At 35.8% G+C, this 26,535-nt stretch overlaps 1 protein-coding gene across 1 annotated transcript in view; it reads right to left on the bottom strand.

Annotated features, from left to right (window-relative positions):
* The window catches only part of LOC128812911 (cadherin-12), a 152,677-nt gene that overhangs the window by 106,932 nt on the left and 19,210 nt on the right, over positions 1–26,535 (bottom strand). Inside the window, exon 2 of the mRNA XM_053987577.1 lies at positions 13,249–13,543. Within this exon, the coding sequence (XP_053843552.1) occupies positions 13,249–13,543 (295 nt within the window). The remainder of the gene's footprint in view (positions 1–13,248; positions 13,544–26,535) is intronic.

Raw genomic sequence — 26,535 nt, 5'->3', positions numbered from 1 at the left:
TCTGAAAATGTCACTGACTGGCTTCCGAAAGAGAATTAGGTATATCTGCTTTATGATTTCTGACAGTGCTTAGGCATTAATTGGCTTCTAGCTGCTCAGCAGTGTAAAGTTCAGATGCTTCTATATGCAAGCAGATTGGGGACAGACTTAGATGACATTTTAGGTATCCATGGAAAAAAAAATCATGGAATCTTACATTTTTGCAGTTTCAGGCAGGTGCTAAGATATTTCATGTGGAATCAGACAAATAAATGCATGTGGGTGTCTAACCCTCAATGGCAGACACTCACTTACTGTAGTAGTGCTGAATCTGATTTGTGTCTGATCTGATTGGGCTCCAGAGACATTGCTCCAAGTAACTGTCCAAATTTCGAGGACATGTTGACTCATATTGATAATGTAGGTCAGCAAAAGTTAGGTGTCTATAGATTCTCAGTATAGCTTGAGGAACTTAGTGGTACAGCTCAAGCTATTAAAAGATATTTGGGAGTCTAAAGACTGACTAGGGTTTTCAAAACCATTTATATACCCTACACTTAGTCATATCATGGAAATAAAAAATACTCACGAGATTCATGTAAAACTCTCAGTGCCAAGTTACTTTTAAAAATCTGTCCTGAGAATGTGCTGATGAAAAGCTTCCATGAACAAGAGCCTACAACAGTCTAAAATCTCTCCTGTAGAAAAGAGCAGTATTGATGTGATGCACACTGTGTCCACAAGTCAATAGTCAAATAATAGAACATATTTGCAGTGTAAGAGGTGCAGCCTCATGTAGTATTTAACACAGGCAGTCTGAGCAACAGCAGCACTGGATATGAGCCATCAGGACATTCCTGCAAGGTAGCTGGTGAGTTAGTGTCCCAAAGTCTCTCGTACTATGCTGCTATAAAACCAGTCCTGTCATCACTGTTACTGTCCCCTTGCGCTAACCAAAGTAAATCGATCAAGGTGGCTAAAATATAAAGCATCCAGATTGCAGTATAGGTATTACTGAGCTGCCACAACTTCATCTCTACAGTAAATCAGTAGGATGTGCTGGTGCAGTTCTTATCCCTTATCTTTCCTTTAAATCAGCCGTTCAAAGATCTCTTATTGCTGTGCAGTGGCCCAAAGAGAGGATTCCTTCTTTACAGATTGCCAGTTCAATTACTAGCTTCGTATGGATTTTGGAATTTAAGGAGCTGATGCCTTGCTACAATCTTTTGATTCAGACAGACAGTCTGACATCTTGGCACCTCTCGGGTCATTTATGTAAGATTTTCTTCAGAAAGAAAAGCTAGAATTTGCTTTTGCTTATTTCTTACAAAGAAAAGCTGATGTGGGAACTTTATGTTGCAACAATTCCTAGTACAGCAGTGTCAGTATCTGGGTTGCGTGAAATAAAATCAGCTGTATACATTTGTTCACACACTGCCTCTCCCTCCACAAATGTTGAGTCCCCCCCACCCCTTATTCCCTCACCAGTATTACAAACAAAACTATCAAAAACAGTGCTTTAATATATTGCAGTAAATCTATTTTTACTACTTAACCAGGGTAAGATTTCACCCCCACTCCGCTATATTAGCAACTGGATGCCACACAGGATCATCCTCTGTTTGAACAACAAGGTGCTATGGCTCACTGAATTATGCTCAGTGATTAATATTGATTTAGGACTTAAAACCTGTGAACAAAGGATTCATTCAGAATCACATGGAAAAATCATGAAAGAATCAAGCATCTGTTGAGAACTGTCTGAAAGGGTTTGGTTTGTGTTCAGGCATAAGGTGATATGGAGTGAAAGCAGTAAGAAAAAGTGGATGAATTTGGAGCTACTGAACCAGAGAAGTAGCAAGTAGGGCTGATAATTTGAGCATCTGTGTCTGTATCATCTCCTGCAAGATCATAAATTGTAGGCTTGAGCACATGAACTTGTCCTTCAGGCATCTTTCTCATCTGAATTCTCTCAAGGCTGTTGAAAATATTGATTACTGCTGCCTTATCGCTAAAAGGACAGCAAAAGTAACAGGGACTCAGAGGCAAGCAGTAAGTGATTGAGACATGAAAAGTTTTCCACACAGAACTTTAAAGATTTTATCTGTTTAATTTAGAAAGGAGACAAAAAGATGTGTCATGACAGAGATGTATTCAGTAGGTAGGACTATACCTACATCATCTGCTATTATACCTTTTATCTTCTAGACTAAAAGTCAAAAATGTTAAAAATAGGAAAAAAAAATATTTTGAATGACATGAGCAATTTAGGCAATGCACAGCCACTACACCTAAAAAAATGGGGATTAGAAAAATATTTGACATGTATGCAAACCCAAACAACAATCCTTTTTAAGAGACAGAGAAGCAGTAACTTGTGCTTGGATAAAACTTAGTCCCAAATAGGCTGTGACATTATAATCTGCCTAAATGTGTATTTAACCTTCTCTCATGCTCTAGCTATGGAAATTTACAGATACAAGAGGATAGATAGATTTCTAAGGTGATGTTTCTACAAACTGAGAATCTTAGCTACATAATTATCTTATGTTTCAGATAAGTTGGGATACCCTTATAGATCAGAACAAATTATAAAATTGATGCTTGGTGTACTAAGAGCAATAAACACAGATGGAAAATGAAAGATATTATTGAGGAGATGATCTCCAGCTGTAGGTTTCTTGACCAGATTTTTATTGGATTGTCTGTAAGGATTCATATCATGCTTTACCTTTTAAAATATCTATTCCAAATGCATCATGCCAGCCTCAGTGAGATAACTAGCAGTCAACAAATTATTGCCGGTGAAAATCATCTGCTGTTAACAATGTGTACCAAGATGTGAATGGTTAGCTGCAATTACACCTCTGAGAGTACCAGCAGCAACATTCTCCATCAGTCCTGGTGCGTAATGGTGTGTCAGGTAATCCCTTCGCTGGAAGTCCTCTTGCCTACTCCTTGCTATTTTCTTGTTCCCTCAAGCCTGCTCCATAGGTGTTACTGTACAAGCTGGCTTGTACTGATAAATAAGAAGAATACTGATACCTTGAGTGCTTATGCATTAACACCCTTTAAGCTTTTTATGAAAATAAAAGAACTGTTCTGAGGTTTTGTTAATAGAAATAATAGCTGTCTTTTTAGCAGTGTCAACCTAAATCAAGTTGAAGGCAGTATTAAAGGTGTCAATTTCTCTCCAGTAGCTCTTGAAGTGAAAGCTGAACAGTTTGTAAAGATTTTCTTCTTCTGCTGCTGTCATTCTTTACTTTCACACCTGCCTGAAGTCAACTCCCCTTCTATTTCCAGTCTTTGCCTCTCTAATCCTCAATGATCTCACATTTACTGATGGCTTCTGCACAAAAGGTGCTCAGACATAACTGGCAAGTAAGGATGTCTAGACAGTTAAATTTTACTTTACTGTGATATTTCTGATAGTTTTGGATTTTCACTTCATCCTGCATCATTCCAGAAAAAAAAAAAAAAATTAAAATTGCACTCCAAAAAACAATACTGGCACTGCCGACTTTTTAGCCAAGAGAACAGTTTCTTTCATTTCCATTGATCTTCTTCATACTTAGTTATGACCTGTTTAGCTTGCAAGCTGACTAGCTTGTCTGGAAAGCATGACAACCTGTCTTGTCATCTACTATATGGAAGAGAAATCAGGGAACAGGCAAACACATCATGTTTGAAGCTTCAGAGAATACTGCCTTGCCTATGGGTTCCAAGCCAGCCAGTGCTTGACTTGTCAGGGTAATATAAAGAATGCTCCTTAACTAAGACAGGAACCACCTTTTTAATTTTCCAGTCACCAGCTAACCTGTGGGTTGACTCTCTAGGCAGCCATCTGTTTTTTCATAAAGAGTTTTAAGAGAATTACATGTTTGCACATTTCAGTTATACAGGAACTTAGCAAAATATCTCTTGTGGAAAGGTTTCAATCAGCTCTATCAAGATCTTTTCTCAGAAAAGGCTGGAGGGATGTCAGATTCCTGTTCCTGCAAGATCTGTAACGGTTCCTTAGTTAGGAAAAACTTACAGTGTACAGGACAGATATTGGACTGGATTGCCAATCTATGCTGTTCCTTACTACAAACAAGGAGAACTGTTAAGTACCTAGCACTCATTAAATCCAAGGCTGGCAGACAGATACACCTACTAATTGGCTGACATTCCATTTAAAGATATTCTTGTATATGCTGTTCCTCAGTGTGCAGATATTTTTAGACTTCTGGTTTATGTAGATTTTCTTTTCCTATGGTATTATTTTTATCTGCAGTGTCTTTGCTGTAGACTTTAGGCTGTATGGGATTCTCTAAACAGAGAATAATTTGTCCTTAACAGTATGTTTGTGAGTGTCGGTGATTTTTCTCTTAGTTCTTGTTAAGCCAGATTCTCATGAACACTTTTCTTATCACTCCAGGCCTTCCTAGGATTACATCTAATTTGCCACAGAGAGTTATTTCTGCACACAGAATTAAAGCCTTTAATCATATTTGGTTTAGTGACTCCCATTTGCTTAGTAATCTTGAGACTATTTTGCATTCTCTTTTGCCCTCCTCTAGGGCTGATGATGACTTGATTGATTCACACAGTCCATCAGTGACTGAGTTCTTAGACTTCTAAGATTTCTTAGTACAGAATATCAGTAATGTCTGCTTTTATTGTTTTGTTTTACTGCAGAGTAAAACACAAATATGGGTGACTAGAACACTAGATATGCACTCACCTTCCATGCAAAATATCCATTAAAATCCTTTTAAAATTTGGCGTGTTATTATTACCTGCAATGTTTTTATGAGAAGATGGGTAGGACATTATTACTTTTCATAAATGAAGAGCTGTCTTGTGCCAGTGAAACCTTTCACATGTTTCTTCTCTGAAAAATTATAAATAGAACTGAGTGCATAACAAAAAAAAAAATAGTTCAGTGGCTGAAAAGCAACTTTAAACAAAATTTATATTCATAGCCATGCAGGCAGTAGCTTGAAAAGCATCTTTTATAAAATGTATTTAATGTTTACAGTTGCTCAGTGGCTGAGAAGAGTAATACTTTTAAAATATGTTTAATGTTTAAAACCACTTGGTGGCCAAAAGAACAGCTCTTACTGAAAAGCTATTTAATGTCCAGAGTAATTTTGTGGTAAGAAAACAACAACTTCTTGTTAATTTTTATCATTTACAGCTGATCTGTGGCTACTAAAATAACTATCAATACAACATGTTTTATGTTTACAGGTATTAGGTGCCTGCATAAAAACAATTTCTACATTTTCCAATACAACACTTAAATACGTCAATTTCTTTTCCTCATCAACTGTGTAATTAACAAAAAAAATTAACGCATAATCTTAACAATTTTAGTACAATATATCTTCAACTAAAGGTGTTTGTGCAAACAGCAAGACTGCACTAATAATTATAAAGCTTCTCCTTATATACAAAAAGAACTAATATTCAATACCACTGGAACTACCAACAATATTTAGAATATAGATTTAGAAAAAACCCAATAGCTTAATTTTAATAATTAAAGCATTGCTTGGACACCTAAAAAAGGTGAGGTTGTACCAAAAGACATGTTTGATAAAATATATTATTTGATTTATGCTTCTGAGCTGCAGTAAAGTCGGTGTGTGGAAACAGAGTGATTTTAATTGCTGTGACATGGGTTCTTAGCCCACATACAGTTAAACACAATCACACAGAGAATCAAAGAATGGGTAAGGTTGGAGGATCTGCAGGCTACACTCTTCCTAACACAACCCAGGATACCTCTGGCTTTCTTGGCCGCAAGGACACACTGCTGGCTCTTGGACAGCTTGTTGTCCACCAGGGCTCCCAGGTCCTTCTCCACAGAGCTGCTTTCCAGCAATTCATCCCCCAGCCTGTGCTGGTGCATGGGATTATTTTTCCCCAGGTACAGGACCCTGCACTTGCCTTTGTTGAATCTCAGAAAGTTTTTCTCTGCCCATCTCTCCAATCTGTTGGGGTCCCTCTGAGGGGCTGCACAGTCCTCTGGGGTATCGGCCTCTCCTCCCAGCTTTGTGCCATCAGTGAACTTGCTGAGGAGGCCTCTGCCCCTTCACCAGTGACTACTGGTGAAGAAGTTAAACAATATTGGACCCAGTATTGAACCTTGGCAGACACCACTAATAGCAGGCCTCCAACTAGGACCTGTGCCACTGATTACAACCCTCTGGAATCTGCCTTTCATCCAATTCTCAATCCACTTCACTGTCCACTTATCCAATTCCCATCTCCTGAGTTTGCCTTTGAGGATGTCATGAGAGACAGTGTCAAAAGCCTTGCTGAAGTCATGGTAGAAAATATCCTTAGATATATGGCTTAGATATAGGTGAGGTAAGAATCAAATGCTTTTCAATGGTTTCAGCACTAATACTGACATTTTGGGACTGTAAAAACAGCTAGCAGAAAACAGCTATCTAGTGCCTCTTTTTAACAGCCAAAACTTCTCAGCTTTGCTGAGAACTTTGCTGTTCACGTGTTTGTATAGTCCTGTGTTTCACAGCTTTCATTTTACATAGATTGTCCCACCTCACAGCATTTGCCAAATGTCTTAGTTTTGCTGACAATATCCAACAGCCAGAGTGCATGAAAGGAAATTCTCAGTATGGCACCGACCATTATCCTTTAACTAATCCAGTCTTGATTTTCTGCACTATTTTCTCCCTCTCTTTTGATCTAATTTTTTCTTCTGGCTCCCCCCTGCCTCATAATTGAAGCTGCCTGGTTGCCCAGTGGTCCATCATAAAAAACCACTTTTGCTTCAAAATCTTTCACTGCCTACTTGTAATATTCTGTCAATATCTCAGGTTTTTTTTTTTTTTTTTTTTAATATGCTTTTTGTTTTACGTTTTATGCAATGTCCTGTAAAAAGGGAAAAACACTCTGAGAAAAGGCTAAGCAGCCCTTACCTGCCTTTCCCTCTGCTCCTTCCTTAAAACTCACTTTCCTACACAGTGGCATAAAAAGTTATTCTGATGATCAGTGCAGTAGATGTATCTTTTCAAAAATAAAACAAAAAGACAATCAGAAAACAAGAGCTTAGAGACAAGAGTAATTTAAAAAAGTAGTTCTTCGTGGGAAACCACTGAGCCATCAATTGCAATGAGTTATCTGCCACCTAACATAGCCCCAGGAAAGAGTATGGAAAAACAATGATGGAACATGAATTTTTCTGAAACATAGTCTGAATGACCCAGGTCTGACCCAAGTGATGGACAAAATTTGTACACTTTAATAAAATGTCAAATTAGAGGACATGTGGATATGATCCTGTAAGGTCAAATTCAATATGGTTTTGTGAAGGGAATTTGCTCTTCTCTAAACCTATTAAAATTATTGAGTGCATCAGTGAATGCTCAAGATTACTGGCATAGATTAAGAGTATCTAAATTTCAAAAAAGTTTTCAGCAAGGTTCTAAGCAAAGACTCTTAAAAAAAAAGGAAAAAGGAAGTTTAAGATTCAACAGCTTTTCCTTATATAATCCAAATAAAAAGAGATCTAAAACAGTAGGAATAAATTGCCAGTCTTTATATGAGAGAGGGGTTGCCACTGGCATCTCTCTTGGATCTGAACTCATAGGTTGCCAGTAAAAGAGAATATATGAACAGGTGACAGCTTGACAAAATGAAAGCTTTGCTGCAAAATGCTACAGGGGAATCTTAACATAGCATGAAACTGAGAAAATGGAACTTCACATGGAGAAACACAAAGAGGCTTCAGAAAAAGTAACTTATCAGTACTTCTGCAGAGGTGAGTTGTAGTTCCATCACCTATTAATTCTTGATCTCGGGATCACTATGGAAAATCCTCCAAAGTTTTCTTCTCAATGATCAACAGCAGACAAAAAAAAAAAAAAAGGAAAATGATCAATGGGAATAATTCAACAAGGAAAACTGAATAAAAATAAAACATATTCAAAATGTTTGTATCTTGAATATGACATCCAACTCCCATCATTTTCTCTAAGGACTTCATAACACCAGAAAAAAAAAAAAATGGAGACCAGGCTGGAGCTGGAGGGGCTGCAGACAATGGCTGCAGACAGATTATGCTGTCAGTTATCTGTCCATGAGCATGCATAATACCATTCAAAAGTACCTCTAGTCTCAATGGATTCCCAAAGTAATATCTTCCGCAACACCGGGGGTAAGCGTTTGGAAACCCTTAAAAATATATCGCCAACAGCTAGGAATCTATATCAAAGGCAGGCTCATTCAGCATTTGCTCCAATGCCTTATAGCCTTCCTTCCCCAGCCCCTGCTCACTGTAAGCTTCAGGCTAAATTCAGGCACACAGTGCTAAGCTGAGCCAAACCAGAGTGTGGGTTGTTACCCACCGCTTCACCAGGTTAGTTTTCTATATATTATAATTCTTGCACATGTGACTACATAGATGGATATATTAAACATATGTTCCATTTGTGGATGTATATACATGCTCCATTGTCAATGTTCGAATATAAGCCAGTGCTTAAATAAAAGCCAATTAAGTATTCACTCCAGAAGGAAAACTGCCAGAAAATTTATAGAGACTATTTTCACGCTGACAGTACCATGAGAAGCAATCCATAACACTCTTCAGGTAGCTGCTTTGCAACACTGAGGAACACAATGAAGATAACCTGATATCAACTTTCTATTATCATTGACCATTTTAGTCTGCCACAGTGATCTGGAGTTTGTAGAGTCCCACCTAATCAACAAAGAGTTGATGTAGTGGAAAGGTATGAAATGAAATTGTGTAGGAAAGAACATATGGTATCTGTATATTATGGAATTGATGGGTTTAGTACAGCCCTAGCTGGTCTATGTTTAAGCATAAAGGAATAATGCAAAGACCTTAGAAAACAATTAGGAGACTGTGACAACAGAAGTTATAAATTTGCTGTTAAAAATCAGCATATTCAGTGAAAGAAAGGTGTACGAAAGCAAATGTATTTCTGTGCCCATTTTTATGTATAAATATATAAAAATATATAATAATATCTTTCCTTGAATGTGTTCTTAATGCTGCTATGCCCCCATTCTCAGTCATCTGGACTAATAGCTTTAATAAGGGGATAACCTTGGTTTAAACTCAGCTATATTTGCGTGCTTACGTCAACTATATTGCAACAGAAGCTAGCACAGCTGCCAGAAGCAACAACACAGTTGATTAAACTATACTTAAGGAGAACATGTTTTGCTAATGCAAACTTACAAATAGAGATATTAGGGCACCCTTTTCAGTTCTTATAGATAAATCCCCATTTCTAGTTCATTCTACATTTTGGAACTTATATTAAATCAAGAAAATATTTTCAAATAAAGATATTGATAAAACCAATTCAATATCAGAAAAAAAAAAAAAAACAAACACCCTCCCCCCCGCCACAACCAACATTAGGAGTTCAGCTCTTAAGCTTTTATAAGTCTCTTACAAGGCATAAGGTAACAGCATAGCAATCTATGTTCTTAAAATATTGCTCTGCATTGTAATCTGACTCCATCTGCTGAGTTTTTCTGCAGGGAATATCAAATAGTTTTTAAAATAGTTTTCAAAAATAATAATTGATAAAAAAATAATTTTCAAATATTCCTTTAAAAAATAAAATCTTCACCATAAAGTATTCTGCAGTCCATTTATCATGTGAGCAATGCAATGTCAACTTTGGAGGCACTCATATCCTTCCACTACAGTGTGGAAGCTGTGCCCACTTTGAAACTATCAGAAGCACTGGAAATCACAGATGGGTACAGCAGCCTGCATGTTACAACAACTGGTAACCCAAGGGGCTTTTCAAGAGAAGATCTTTCTTGTTTATGGCTGTGATTGAATTTCCTCTCCATCACACAAGAACAGATACTGCATATATGGAAAGAACAAGGCTGGCTGTCCATTCAAATTTAGGCATGAAATAGATTTGTATACAAGGTTATTTGTACTGGGTAAAAGTCCTTCTAACTTTTTTCCTTAAGAGCATATGAAGGAATTTGGCTCCTGGTAAGGAAGGCACCACTAAGTAAAAATAGCAGTCCTAAAACTATCTCTTCAGAAAAAGAATAAGAGATATTCTGTACCACTATCTTTTTTAATTAATGGTATTGATTTAAAGGAAAAAGAAACCAACACTAGAGTACAGAAACTGCAGAAGAAAATTCAATCTGCCCTCAATGTAAATTTGAAGGGAAAAAGTAAACTTCCACCTACAACATGCATGGAAAGTAACAAAAGTTCTAAGAAAATCTACTGTGAAAAACAAGGCTATGACAGGTATATCTAAGTAATACCTCTGTGCAGAAAACCAGAACTTGAGAATGCCATGAATTTTCATTTTTTTGCACTTTTTCTAGTAAAAAATTACCAAGGTCCAGTTGATGTACAATTTTATTATTACACTGTGACTGCAACCTTGATTCCAGAGGTGAATGCTGTGGCATTATTTCAGCCATCCCAGATTCAGCAATAGCAATTATTAGGAAGTCTAGAGACATTACAAAACTGACAACCGTGTAGCCATGACAATTTCTAGAAAGTACCATTACTAATAATATTGACAATAGCCTTGGGATAAAGTATCAAACTGGGTAAACCTTTGCATGCAAATGTCATGAAACAATAAAAGATTGCAAGTCAGTAGTCACAAAAGCTTGTCAGGCTCACATAAGAGACTAGTAAGGGTTAAAAATGTAGTGTTTCAGTGAATTTCCCACCATTTCCCAAGAAATATGTCCATGAGTACAGTTTATAATCAATACTGTTGTAAAAGTATAGTAAGTGGAATTTGGAACATTTGGTATTTTAAAAGTGGCAACTAGAAAATGAAAATGTAAAAAAAAAAAAAAAAAAAAAGAGAGGAAGAGTTTATCTGAGATTTTTCCTAAGCCAAGACAACCATATGCTTCACCAGCTGAAAAATCAAAGTGATTTTCAATGTCAGCCTCAGGCACTGGTAGGTCTAAGCATCTCTAAAGGTGCAACTAAATGGTACTGATGATAGAAAGGAGTAGTTTTAGATCCTCTGAGAAATCTGTGCTTGCATAAGGAAGGAAAAACAGACAAGAAAAAACAAGAGAATAGCAAGACCTACATCAGAGAAGACACAATCTCCTGGCACACTACAGAAGACAAAGCATTTCTGGATATTTTTACAGTAAGACAATCTAACAGCAAAAATTCTTATCTTCTTTAGTAGCCACTAATTGAAGTTTAGGCTTCCATTTAGGAAACTCTTTCCTTGCCTTGCCTTTTCTGATCAATTTTCATCCATCTTTTATTTTTTTTATAGAGGAATAGATATAGTGAACGTGACCAAATAAAGAGAAGACCAAGAAGATCTAATTTTGCCATGGCATCGACTTCTGTTTTTCTAAAGGAGAATAAATTGAAAAGCATTTCTTTTAAAATGCTGTATGCATGTCACAGCATGCTCAGTTGTATCTCATTTAGTCATGCAACTCCTCATCCATGTAAAAGCTGCCAATATATGGCACATCTTGAAGAGTATTTTATATGAAATAAAAGCTCTGTTAGCATTTAATCTTCTGCTTCACATACATATTTAGGGAAATAACAAAGAAATATAGGGGAGAACAACAGAGTAAGGGAATAAATGTAGGCACTGTGTTCTGCTGTACTAACACCATAACAGATTTTCATTTTTTCTTTCTGATAAGGTTTTAAACACAATTTCACTACCGACCCTACATTTACTGGTGAGAAATGTTATTTTGAATTTGCCACAGACACAGGTGTCAAAATGTAACAAATGGTTTTCATCAATACATGATAAAACTGTAAGTAATATTATTATGCATCTCATTAAGGGAAACAATAGTGCACCTATATTGTGAATCTACAGACAGAGTCCTGTAGGTGACTATAGTGAACGTTTCTCTACACTTCTATAAGATTAACATGATCATCTCTTCATGTCTACTCACATCACATTTTATCACATTCTACCGCATTATACTGCTCCTTACCACAAAATTTAAAATAATACCTCATTAATTCTATGTAGCAGCTTTTGTAGATAGGTAGTTGCTTCCCAGATTGACTTTAAAAGTATCAACATCTGAGGTACATAGCTGAAGGGGAAGAGTATCCCTCTGTCACTTCAAAGTCAGAAAACTTCCAAAACTGTTAACAACTGCCAGGAGTATTAAATGGCTGGTATTAGCTTGTGAAGTACTGGGAAAATACAGTTCAGGAGAGAGAAGGGCAATAAGCTGGAACTAGCACTGGGAAGTTAAATGACTCCCAGCCCAGAACAAATTAATTTCTGGAGCCTGCAGGGAAACCCAAAATGCCATCTGGCAGTAGGACACAAGCACTGTGCTTATGTTGCAAACACACTGCTCAGGACCATTGCAGAATCAGCCATCAGGAAGAGACCAAAAGGGCCCATTTAGCCTATTCTCCTGCTCCAAAGCAGGATCAATGCTCTTCATGTCATTCCTGGCAAATATCTATCGTGTTGTGAAACTTCTTCAAGCAAAAACCTATTCCAGTACTTCAGTATCATTACTGCAGTCCACCTTTCTCTGAAAAGAAAATTACTCTGTCCTCTGTACACTAGGTTTTTGAAAACTTACCAGGTTCCCAGGCAATCTTTTTTTTTTTTCTTTTTTTCTTTTTTTTTAACTTAAGAGTATGATGCACTAAAGATTTGTTTTGACAACTTGAGCCACTCTTGTAGACTCTCATTCTTGCATTGCGACCAAGGCAAGGGCAATAGTTACTTTGAGCATGCAGAGTATAACAGGACTTCAATAAATAATTGTCCCTTAATGCATAATTAGGAGAACATGCAAGTGCTGTAGGAGTTTAAGAGCCACAAAGACAAAACCAGTTAAATGGCAAGATGCTTTACAGTAAATAGGCAATCTAATTTTGTCCAGCAAACAGCAAATGTTAACTAGGAAGAGAGGGGAATGAACCACATAATGTGACATAATAGGTTTGGAGTTACAGAACCCCAGGACCTTAGCATACCTTCCTTGAATATATATATTTTTTTTTTTTTAAACTCATCCTACTCTGCAGATTCTCATATTGCAGGAGAATAAGTTTCTGAATAAGCAAAGCTAAAAACAAAACTGTAATCTGTGTATACCTAGGCACAGAATATTAAGAACATTTCTAATAATGAGTTTCAGAAGCTGTTTATTTCATTTCATCCCTCTCTCAGCAAGAAAAGTACATTGAGACAATTAAGTAATATGCAGTTAGTTATCAAGCATTTATAGCTTCTTACTCACCCACTGGAGACATTTCTGGGACACTGGCAATATAAGGCCCATCCAGAAACTTTGGCTCATTATCATTAATGTCCTGCACTTTGATGATGAACTCTGATTCAGGCTCTAGTGGTTTCTTGGTGTCAACATCCACAGCCTGAGCCCGGAGTGTGTAGAAAGGTTTTTCTTCTCGATCTAGGCTCCTTATGGCATGGATGTCTCCTGTGGTCTCATCAATGGTAAAAACCGTGCCAGCACCATCTCCTGAAAGGGTATATTTAACAGTGCCGACGCCCTTGTCCAAGTCAGAGTGAAGCTGGAGAAGCAAAATAAAAGAGAGGACAAAAATATTAATAGCTTTTCCTAGGCTAGACAGCAATTTTTTTTAATGTAATAAAAGACTTTGGAGGAACCAATTTTTTAAGTCCTTAAGTGCCTCTAAGTGCATGGAAAAAATGTGGGTAGTATGTTATGCAAAACTTTTACACCTATTTAGTACAGCACAGACTTGCTGCAGTTCAGTAACTAAAACTGCAGTGAAGCAGGGCTTTACATTTGTTATAAACTGAAATTTAAGACCAAGGACATAAAATCACCCATAGCCACATCAAACAAATGTGAAGTGACATGGGAGAGTGTCAAAAGCTTTCACAGGCATTTGGCTTTCAGAGAAGAAAAAGGGAAATATCTAATTATTTCAAGAGCAAGAGCTTGATGGCATCTGAAACTCAAACTTGGTTAAAAAAGAAAATATACACCTCATGATTACAGCAAATGCTAAACAGAACTAAAAATACTACCTTTTACCCAAATATTTGATCTCTTACTTTTGTCTTTTCTGAGATAATCCCACTGAAGACTGTGAATCTAGGAGTTTCTAGCTCATTTTGAAAGAGTACAGAACTCAATATTTTCTGCCTTAAATACCAATATACACATTTTTTCTGGCTATTACTCTCATGAATCTCTAGTTATAATTTTAAAATAAAATTTTAAAAAAACCCCAAAACTTGAATTCAACTTCTTGGATGTTTTTGCCCCTTTAATCAGTGTCTATCCTACAATAAAGTGGCCTTAAACATTATTTTAAATACAGGGTTATTTTAAATCCAAAAACAGTATGATGAACTTCTTTCTCAGATGCCTTTACCTGTTCCATACTCATCCTTTAAATGCATCTAAAAGCTTTGAAAAGATACACAAGGTTACATCCTGGGTACTGAAATAGTTTTAAAAATATTCATCCACTTTTTCCATCTAGTGAGGACTAAAAAGATCTTCTATAATGGCCGCTGATCAGAATGGAGTTTTCAAGAGTGAATTCTCTTAAGTTGAATTGTAAAGCGATTATGGATACAGACTTTATTTACATGATGTACTGTCCAAGGTGAAACACAATAGAGGAAACATGGGACATGAAAGGAGATTATGTAGAAAATGAATTACTGAGAAACGAAATGGTTTTGGTAATGGGGCAAGAAGCTAAGCTACAGAAAAGGAGTTAAAGGCAATTACTAACATTTATAGCTATTGACTTGAAATTGAAAATAGGTCCTTGTGACTGTGGAAGAGGTCATGGTTTGTGGCACAGAGCGAACACGAGCTTAGTCTCTTCTTTGTCTGCTTTTTCACCTCATCATTCTTGCTCAGTGAATATATTAATTTCTGATCTTTCATCCAGCTGCCCCCCACATGTAATTTTAAATTATTTCTCCAGTCCAAACTAAAGTATTTTGCTTCCAAGGTGTTAAATATTTCCTTGCTTGCAAAATGAAATGATAATGCAATCTGAGATAATTAATGTCTATTTCTTCCTCCTTATTTTAATTTACATGCCTCAAAACTTCCTGCTGTTTCATTACACTCTGCTTAGTAAAAACTTGGTATTTTTCTTCCATTATAATTTAGAGGCTTACAGACACACATCAAGAGTAAAAAAAGAATCAAAATGATGATGAGAAAGCTTGAAGAAAAAAAGTGTAAAAACTTTTTAGAGGGAACCAGACAACTGTTTTAGCAGTATCCCTATATTAAATAAAATTTGTTTGGGCTTCATTGTGAAGACTACCTTGATGCATACTCCTGGAAGTAATCATATCATAAAGCAAAATAATGCAATTATGAAACAGGAATTTGTAAACAGGGAAGCATGACAAGATTACTCCCATCTCCTGTCATTGATTTGGCACTAAATCTGAGATGGTTCAGTGTGTTTCTGATTGCCAGCTGTAGGTTTTGTGTTCAACTAGTAACAAATCAGGCTGTATTGCCTGTCTTATCTGAGCCCTTGGATTATACTAGAGAGAATCAATTATAGTTGCTTTTCCTAGCTGGAGAAAAAGCAGGAAAAGCAAGGGCTCCCAAGACAAAGGAAGATTGAAATACAAAGACGAGACTAAACATAGTTTTTTTCTCAAATGTATTGTGGAAAGAAAGATTTACAACTGGTAGGAATAGCAATTGTACAGTTGCAGATGTATTCACTGGGCTTCACAAGTATCACTCATCTAGTAAAACCTAGGAACCATTTTACCTATTTAAGCAGAGCTGCAATGCTCTGAATTAGCTGGGATGTATCACGTGGTATTTATTCATCAAATCTGCTGATTTTGACATAAGCTTCCTGGATGACATTTCAGGACAATGTGCAAATGCATGCTTATTTATAACCCACACCAAGCTATGCAATTTGTGGGTCAATTCAACATTACACAGTGTCAAATTACTGCAGGGAACAGCTGATTGATTAATTTAAAATTAACTAAATTCTCCAACAATAAAGAGAATGTAAAACTTAGATTCAGATGCAAGGATGAAGAGCAAGAAGATAGCATTAGCTGTACTTACACAACACTAGGAAATAATCCTGACTTTCAATGCCTGAAATTTTCCAGAAAGAAGTTTAGGCTAAAGAATAAGTGCTTGCTACTCTGTCTTGATTTATGTGTTACAAGCCGTATTGCACTGAAAGAAAAGGCTTTTTTTTTTTGTGTGTGCTGAAAAACAGAAGATTTGTGAGAGACTAGTTTTTCTGACACTGTGTCCACAGCAACTTTGGATTTGTATCCCATTTCACCTTCTTGCTTGCACTTATTTTCTAATTCTTGGTCTTCCACTATTTCTGTAAAATTAAAGGGCAAGAGAACAAGTGCTCAGATATTACCTACTTCCCTCCCCACAAAGTATTTATATTCCAGAATCACTTGAATTTACTGCAACAAGGTTGTACAAATGATTGCATTCACAGAGTTTGTCTTAATTTTATGTTTTCCCTATAAATCCTGAATATTAAAAATGCAGCGGAGGCTTGGAAATGTGAGGGATTCATTTCTATCTTTGCTGAAATCTACACTTGTATTCTCTGCTATGTAAGTATCACAGTTTAGTGTCAGATCTCTGGGCAAATCTATCCCAAGTGTAAAACTAATAATTTCTTGCAGCAAAACTCTTGTTAGGGCAGAAAATCATGAATATTTTTTTCTGTGATGGCAGAAAAAGACATATCATTCCATAATTCTTGCTAATGTGTAAAAACAATAACACATATGGCAAAGGAAATGACTGATTAAAAAAATAAAGTATGAATAATAAGATGGAGACTATTGTAAGATACATTGCATAAATCTATGCAGAAATTACGGCAATGTTTTTGAATCATATCCAGTACCAGATGCCAGACTGAGTCAGTCTACAAGTCCATGTGATCTAGCAATCTGCTTCAGCCTGTAACAAGCTGAATGATAGTTTGCTTCAGAGAGGATGAAAAGTTGGTAACAAGTCACTACTAGCACATCTGGGAGAAATTATTTATTCAGTTCTTCTGACAGTTTCTAACAAGAAGTATAATTGTTTGTATTTTAGCAATAAATTAAGATCTTACTGCTTCAATAATTCAGTGTCACTTCCAGATTTCATACACCTGCGTAAATAATTTCAAATCACATGAAAGACCAGGAAATGCATTAGGCAATGTACTTCAAGAATGGGTCTACACTCCTAGGTAAATCAAGCATCGCAGGAGTATGGATCAGATGTATTTGTTCCTCAGTATCCTGTGGTGCTGATTTTCTCTTCAGTATCCTATTCATCTGATCCTCAACTGTTCACTTTCTCTTTCCTTAAATACTTCAATGACTTCTATTAATACAATCATTTTGAAAGTCAAATATGTAAATTCACATATATAGGGAAAGAAATTGGAAACAAAAGAAGCTTAAAAAATTGCAAGATAGTCTACTTTAAAATGAAGCAATCACTATACCTGCACAAATCATGCCAGAGCAAGGGCTATGACATCTGCCTGGATTGCCGTGATCCTAATTTCACAGCAATACAGACATTGAGAAGTTGCTGTATGAGTTGACAACTTCCCTTTCCGCATTTCCCAAATGTCAAGGAATGTTTACAACCCCTAAACTGATATATTTACCCTATGATACACTCTGAGATTCTAGGTCTTATTCCACTGCCAGTTTCACAGGTTGAAAAAAAAAACAAAAAAACACTGTCCCATATATTTGTTACTAGTAAATCAGTTTAAATGCTATATTGCAGTGCTTATCTGATCTAAAAAAATGGTAAATATTCCAAGCTATTAACCATTCCTTGCCTGCACAACATGTAACAACATATAACTATGTATTAGTTATACATCCCACATCTGTATCTTTACATCATTTGTCTTTATGCAATGTATTTTAGGATTTTACTCCATTATTTTATCTTCCTGTATCTACTCCCATTCTGTAGCCACCAGTAGCCTGTACTTTCTTGGGGGTAAGATGTGCAATGAAAACTATTTGAGTAACCAGAATATCATTCAGCTCCAATATTACCTAAGACTGAAAATACAGAATGATGGCCTGAACAGAGGAAAGGAAAAAAAGGTCATTTTTTGTACAGTTAACATGGACCCAAGCAGACCCATTATGGCAGATCTCTACTGCAAAAGTGTGTGTTGGAACAAGGATACCCACTACAAGAGAGGAGGGTGCAAATGAGTCTTCTATTTGGAAGGCTGCCCTTTTAAAATATAATTATTCTACACATATTTTCTCTTGGCAAGAACTCTATGATCTACACAGATTGCATAGCTTCTTTTAAAAACTGATAATTAGAATCTAATGTACTGCTTTCACACAAATGTATTTATTTCTTCCCTTTAAAAATGCATAAACCTTGAAAATTTTCCTAAGATTCAAAGAGTATGGGGATGTCAGAGACTTTAATTCAGGACATGGAAAAGTTAAAAAGAACAGTGTAATTGTTGCTAATCAAATCCAATATAATAGCTTTTCTGTCTTTCCCTCTCCATCACACACATACCACTGCAGAGGACATTTAGGGACAAGGTAAAATCTGCTCACAACACAATCAGTGCAAATGTTTCCTTATCCTAAAAGTTTGAATTACCTAGGGAATCTTCTAAATAATAAGTTAGCATGCTTTAGTCAGGCAAGGCTGCAGACTAAAGCTTGTGTTGAGAGGAGTTAGGACACTGCTACAAATGGGTCAGATGAATGACAATAGGTATACGGAAACTAGGAGCAACTAAAATCACAGAATCAGAGAATCCTTGAGGTTAAAAAAGACCTTTAAGATACTTGAGTCCAACTGCAAAATCATGAGGTAAAAGAAAGGTGAACAAAAGGAGAAAAGAATGATTATTTAAAGGTCATTTGGAAAAGAACAATTTTCAAAGCTGAAAATTATTTGTAACAGGAAGAAGTGTCTTTTTACTAGCTCTGTACAGGCCTTTTAATAAGAGACTCCTATCTGTGAGCCGGCTTTCTTAGTACTATGAAAATTTCAAACAATAATTAAAAATGTCAATTAATGGATGCGCATGTGTGCACACATATATATATAAAAATTTAAAAAGCATTATTTGAATTAGTAAGCTGTGCATATCTTATGATTAATTTTCTTTGTGTTGTATTTCTATGTCTTCTTTTTTTATGCTTAGCAAAATATCTGCTACCAAAAATTTACATTCTTCTGACTACTTTTTGAAAAAATGGTAATAAACAACATGGTTCTGCATTTTGAAATATCTTCCTGTTCAAATTAGATTAGAATACAACCTTATTCAAAAACAATTAAGTAAAAAGAACTTATATTCTTTTTTTAATTATTCTTGTTTTGCTAATAAAGTTGAGCTTTATTAAAATTAAAACACTTATTATCTAATTAAATAAAATATTATCTTCTTCTGTCATGGGGATTTAGTCCAAGCACACTAAGTCAGAACAGATTTTTTCAATAATGAGTGTGGTTGTCAGATAGTAAGATGATGGCAAATGAGTCGTTAGAAAGGAATAAAAGCAGTACCTGACCTTCTCAGTTAGATGAATCTTCATCTCTACCAACATCATGCACTTGAGGGGTTAGGGATTGATATTTTCTAATTCTTCTCTACATTGATATTTTTGTTGCATTATGTGGAATTTAATAGCAACACTTCTATGAGCACAGTGAAAAAACTCCCAATATTCTTTTTATGGAATGCCATATACGTAAAAAATATTGGCCAATTAAAATGTTATGTACTAATAAAGCATTGAAAGAATAAAAATTTCTCAATAATTTTGTAATATAATTTAATTATACAAGTAGTTATACATGTAAGTTACAAGTTGCATAAATTTCTGATGATTATTTCTGCATCACCATTTCAGCTGGAGCTGATGCATATAGAAACATGGTGTTCTGCTCCGCCCTCTTCAACTTTAATGCAAGAATCAACATAAAAAGTAATTTTTAAAATTAAATTATTCTTACTGATCTCATATAACTCCTTGTTACAATGTGCTTGTGTACCCATAAGTTTCAGTTCAGTTACGTTGAATGTCATTTGAGAGAAATGTTCTGCACAATGGTGACAGCTGGTGTGAACTTCAATCTGTTGAGGTCTCTGGGTATAGCCATTGTCAAGTAACAGCATAATCACAGGCTCCAACAACAAATTCCAGTACTGGCCATTAGACAGCAACAGGAGACAAAATTTGAGGAAATTTATCAACTTCCAATTTCTTCTTTATCCTGCTCAATTTTATATATCCTGACGAAGGATTATGAGCTACAATGTAGTGTACAGCTGCTGATGACAGCTCAGTGGAAAAGGATTCTACCACATTATTAAATGTTTATAATTTTAGAATTTTTCAAAGTACTTAACAGGAACTGAGGAGGGGATTGAAAGTGAACCCTCACAATCCAAAACCCTTAATGCTTCACATGGGAAAAGTGAGGTTATGCCATGTATCCTCATACATAGATGCAGTTTTTCACTACTGTGCACCCAAAATCTGTGGTAAATAATCTTCTGGGTTGAAGGAGCCTGTGGAAGACATCACCTGTTACTAATGAATGCATTTGAGTTGGCACCAGTAGGCCTGGTTTGTGAAAGCACAGGTACTCCCTCTGTACTGGTGCCTCACTGAAGTCCCTGTGGTTTAGTAGGAGGATAATGTAGATGTCCAAAACTCAGAAATGAGGGAAGGGAATTTGCCACAAACAGGGCTCTGGGGAAAAAAGTCATCCCAGCTTTAGGCAGGAGATATTTGTATTCCTCTTCAAGATAAGACGTATTTACTGATTCCAAAAATTAAATGAAGACAGCACGACAATCAAATTCTAACTCTTGCTATTTAATTGTGCAAAAACAGCAAAATGTTCAATGGCATTGCTGTAATCAATTAAAATTGTAAGTATGAAGGGGTGGTGATCTTTTGAGGTAGTGATTGCAGTATTTCTTTTTTGAAAGAGGAATCACTATCAGAATATCAAAAAGAGCTGCATCTCTCTAGATAATACATACTGACAGAAATACATTATTTTTGACTGTGTTGCCTGCTGTATCTCTTCTACAATACATATCAAAGATCAGTGCATGAAAATATTAATTATGCTGTATGAATAAATATAATACAAATAGACACTAGACACTTAAGAAGTCTTCATGTGAATTTTTTTTAAAATCTAAACCAAAATATCTAAGACACCTGTTAAAGGAGAGTTTATAATTTCTAATGACTGTCTACTTACATTTATGAAGATAGTCTCTCTGCAGATAGATAACCACTGTTCAGAAAGCTGATAACAAGGAGGAACTTTATACTGCAAAGTGTCACTGAAATGAAGCTGTTGGCAAGGTTAGAAATTTTCCATTTAGAATGTGGTGTTTATGCTCCTGAAATTACAAAATCTGTTTTCTTTCTAGGGTGTGTGAATGTGATCCAGTTTCTGTAGAATTATAATCTATAGATCTCTTAAGCTGCAAGGTATAAAATGCTGGTTAGTTACTTGGACTTTTCTACACAGAAAATATCATCATCATCAGAGGGCACATGCTTTATTTCTCATCTCACCTAATAGTTATGACATTATGGACTTGTTTTTTATTGGAGATTTAATTTATGATGGAAGCTATAGCTACAGCCAGTCAGTTACATGAGATGTTTTCTCTCACAGGAATTGCCCTACCGATGCTAGTAGGAATACCTTGTGTGATAGGAAAGAAAGTGTAGGGTGTGCCATTCAGTTTCTGAAGTGACAGACAAAAAGACAGCTGCCTGTTGACAACTGCCATGCTGCTGGAAGAGATCTTGACTCTGAGCAGCTTCCCACTCCTTTTCTTTTCTCCACCCTAAACATCTGGAGCTAATTGAATTCCCCTAAAATTCTTTATATCAGACGGTCCCTGATAGTTAGAGGAATTGAATAGATGACTTTTGTAAAACTGGCTCTTTTCAAATTAATTATGGAAAACTCAAATTTCCTGCTGGAGTTGCTCTTCTGAGGGAGCAACCTGTATGAGGGATGGTAGCTGTGAGGCAGCATACATTTCCATACCACAGCTGCAGCTAGGAGAAGTATTACATGTCCAGTTATGCAGTCATAAATATCTAAGGGCAATTTATTCATGAAGTAGTTATCTCTTACTGTTCATCAATCCCTAACACAGAAAACTTTAGTTAGGGGTTAGCTGACCTCCATAGTCACATAAATGGTGCATGTGACCACACACAAAGTGAACCCCAAGCCTGACAGGCTTCCTGAATCAGCTATGCAAAATATCCAGAGACAGCTTCTCTGTAAGCCAAGGGCTCAGTATTGTTCCTAGAAGTGTACCCTAATTAGGTCCCCTAAACTAGGTTTACTTTACTTCAGGAAGTCACAGTTTTATCAGACACACAGGCATGAAAAGACACATTATTATACAGACTCTCATTGCTTTACCCATTAGTAAAGCTGAAAATTTTCTGTGCCCAAGAAAATAACAGAAATAATAATATCAACAATACTGATAAATACACAACTTTTAAGTACCTCGAAAAGGCACTCTGTCATAAGCAAAAAGTACAGGTTCTTGTAGTTATAATGTAAAAAGAAAGACTAGAACTGTAGGAAACACATGCCTAGACATGTATGTTGAATGCATATCAGTTTAAATCCATTGCATTTGGAAAGTTAAAAGATTATAAACTGATTATAAAAGCTTATGCTTAATTTAATACTGATTGGTACCTTATTTAGCAAATACATCTTCTGCTATTTTCTGATTTATATCAGTGTGCACTTCAATTCTAGCTGGAGCTTGGAAGGGTTTAGAGCAAAGGTACTAAATTCTACTGGTGCTGATGAAGCTTTCTTCATTTTCACCCTTCCCTTAATTTATTTTTCTGTGGTTTTTTTTTCAAATATTTTTTCTTTATTGACTACCTAGCAAATGAATGTTAAAAACTCCCTCAGGTATTTAAATTTCATGTTAAGTTAAATACAAAAAACTTGTTCCATAAATCACACTTGCTGTAAACCTCTGTCAGTTAAGGTGTCTTTTTGTTTGATAATGATATACTATAACAGGTAGGGAATGACAGAGTAGAAAGATTTTACCTCAGCCTATCACTGTGACAAGGCATACTATCATAAACTGTTTGACCAGTTCTCTTACATAAACAGGAAAAAAAAATCTTAGTTCCATCATAGGTGAAAAAAAATTTGACACACATATTAGAGGGATAATTTTAAGGCATTTACAAGCACAGAATTTTATGAGTGAAATATGATATATTTTGAATTTTTAATGTCTTTGCCTTAAGTTGGCCCAAAAAAAGTCAGGTAAATATTCACACTACAAGACACAAAATAATTGCAAAATAATCCAGCAAGCATGAACAAATAATGCTTAATGTGCAAGGAATAGAAAGTACAGCAAAAAAACCTGAAAGAGCTCTTCTGTGCCTTATGCATCAATTCCAAGAAGGCACACTCCATGAATAATGTTCTGGCTGCAAGATTTCCTCAGAATAATATATTTACAGTCTGTATTATCACACAGTAGTGTTGATTTTCCTCAGGTTCCAGAAGCAGCACAGGGAAGGGTTGTGCTGTATGTATTTCTTTCATTTTGGTGAAGCAGTACAGAAAAGTGACATGCTTCATAGTTTGCATTTTTTTGCTAGCTTGTGACACAGGTTTTTTTTTTTTTTTTTTTTTTTTTTTTTTGTTTTGTTTTGTTTTGTTTTTTTTAAGGTTTGAGGTTTTGCAAAACTAGGTAAACATTCGATCTTAGTGGGGCCTTTTAACTAATCAACATTTGCATGGAAGAAAAGTAGGTTTTTAAGACACAGGTAAAGCATCAGATAGAGTTTGTTCTTCTGGCTTGGATTACTTAAAACAAGCAGCATTTATATGGAACTATACAGAACATTAATCCCAGAAATCCTGTATATATTCTAAGTTATGGATACATTAATATTTCACATATTGTTAAGCTACAATGTGTAAGAATATTGGTGTGCCTTCTTTTTAATAAAAATGTCACACCTATGTACTAACAAGCAAAAGAAAAATATCTTCCACAAATCAAGGCTACATAATTTCTGCTCAAATGGAGCAGATCTGAATATGATTGTCTCTGCTGGATTTTCCCAATTCAGTTTTAAGAAAAACATGTTGAGTTTACACATAGTTATATGCTAGCTATAGCAATCATTTTCAAGATTTACTCATGTATTTAATGAATAAAGACAAATATTCCTAAGAATCAATGAAGAGTACAATACAATAGATAAAAAAATTAGAAAGCTTTATAACTTGGAAAAAAAATACTGTATGGCTGCTATAAGATATCTGTTTTCTATAGCTGTGGCTGTACTTATGTTTTATATTGATGAGATGGAAGAACAGCCACATCAGCTGCTGCTGTTGGGAGTGGAGAAGGAAGAAAAGAGCACAGAGTCATTTTACCCCAGAGACAAGAGAGTGGGAAGGTTACTCCTACAGAGAACATGGAAGAAGCAGGAAGTGAGGTAGAAAAACTGTTTCTGGATGAGTTTGTATTCCATTTCTCTGACAGAACTGCTCATTGAAGCAACAGAGATGTTAATTTGTTCCTATCTTGTATATAATTCTTCTAGAAATCCTGGGAAAATCAGTTAACAAGGACAAAATCTCTCCAGGGTCCAGGAAAGTGTAACTGTGTCCATAAAGCCTAAATCTTGGACTTTGGAAAGTCAATGGCAAAATTCCCCTTGTCTCTAATTTTATTCAGTAATAATTAGGGCCTTGCAAGCACAAGCAGAGTACTCTCCTGCAGAGTATTGGCAGGGTTCTCTCCCGCAGACTGAGAGTAAACATTTTCTTTTGTTTAAGTTCATGCACTTAGGGAAATTTTCTTTGCACCTTTAAGTTTTGCCATACTAAAGATCTCAAAATGGAAACAACAGAAGTTTTTTCTTGTGTGGAAATCGTTCACCCTCTCCCCCCTCTATCCCTCCCACCCCTCCTTTTTCATTTTCCAGAACTTCAAACACCTGAAATAATATTTGATTGTTTCAAGATTCAGGGGTAGGATAAACTTTATTAAAAAAAAATGCTTTTGCAATTTAACATTAACCTTTGTTAAACAGAAATTACTATGAAATCCTTTCAGTGTTGTGGGAGTTAGTTGTGATGTGGCAGGGCTTTTATCCATTCATAAATGTTTGCAGAAGTCAGGCTCCTTTCACTGACAAATATTGCAGCTGTTGGTAGCTAAATTCACCTGCATTTGTAGCAGCTGTTAATTATGACCAAGGAAGTGATATTCACAAAGGGAACCCATTTTAGCAATTTTCCTAAAAATATTCCTTTGGTGTGTTAAATGACACACACCCTTTTTGAACATAAGAACAGACTTATCTATTAAATAATAATATATTCACTGGCTGTAAACCTTCTGAGCATCAAACATCATCTTTCCTTTGTTGTCTGCCTTTAAGTTTTTACAGATTTCATCATCTTATGACACTTCCCAAATGTAGAAACGAAGACTGTGGGAGTGTTTTTGCCTCTTCAAAAAGACTGTGTAAATATTTTACTCACTGAGTAATAGAAAATCTCTATCGTGAATAAGGCACTTTAAGAAAATATATAACCTAGTGGCATTAATTTTGATTTGCCTAAAAGACTATATATAGAATGAACAGGTAATTGCAGTTATTTACTAATGAATTTGCCAAAAATGAGCAAACTAGGAAACAGTAATTATTTCTGTTGCTTCCACTTTTTCAGGGAAAATTCTCTAGATGTAAAATTACCAAATCTGTTGAAAGCTAGAATTTTAATTCTATTTAATTCTATTTAAAAATTGAATAATAAAATATTTATTTTCAGAAATATTGTTTGTCAGAAAATCTCATTTCTTTCAAGGATATCTGATGATGATTTGTCTTCTGCAGTATTGATTTAATGAATCAGAATAGATTCAATGTGAAAACTACCTTATGAGCGTATTCTCTTGTAAGCAGTGCTTATAGTAATTGAACAGTAACTCACTCTAGTATTAAGGCAAGTTGTATTTCCCTATCTCATTCAGGAGCAAGCTCTAATTACCAAACTATGATCATAGTGTGTGACTGACTATAGGAACATAGCAGGTACAACCCCTAAAAAGGGAGTCTGCAAGCCATCCATGGAAAACCGTGCAAGGATGTACTCTGTAGAACTGTACTTAGTGGGAATAACATGTAACTGCCAAAGCACATATCCACAGCAAGGCACAGGTCTATTTACAACAGCCATGTGCCCCACAGAGCTGATTGTATTAAAGGAATAAGGTCTTTGAGTAATTGAGTCTTATTTGACTCAATAAGAAGAGAAAAAGGTTTTATGCACAGAGCTTCTCACCTTCCCACCTTGACTTTCCACATCTACACAGGGAAATAGCCATCCTTCTTGAGCTGCTGTGAGATCCAGTTTAGAGCCACATCCTTTAATTTTTTGAGAGGCTGGCTTAGCAGAATGAGAAGAATACGGCATTCA

Source organism: Vidua macroura, chromosome 1 (genome assembly GCF_024509145.1).
Source record: "Vidua macroura isolate BioBank_ID:100142 chromosome 1, ASM2450914v1, whole genome shotgun sequence".
Classification (NCBI taxonomy): Eukaryota; Metazoa; Chordata; class Aves; order Passeriformes; family Viduidae; genus Vidua; species Vidua macroura.
This window is presented reverse-complemented; position numbering and strand designations above follow the sequence as displayed.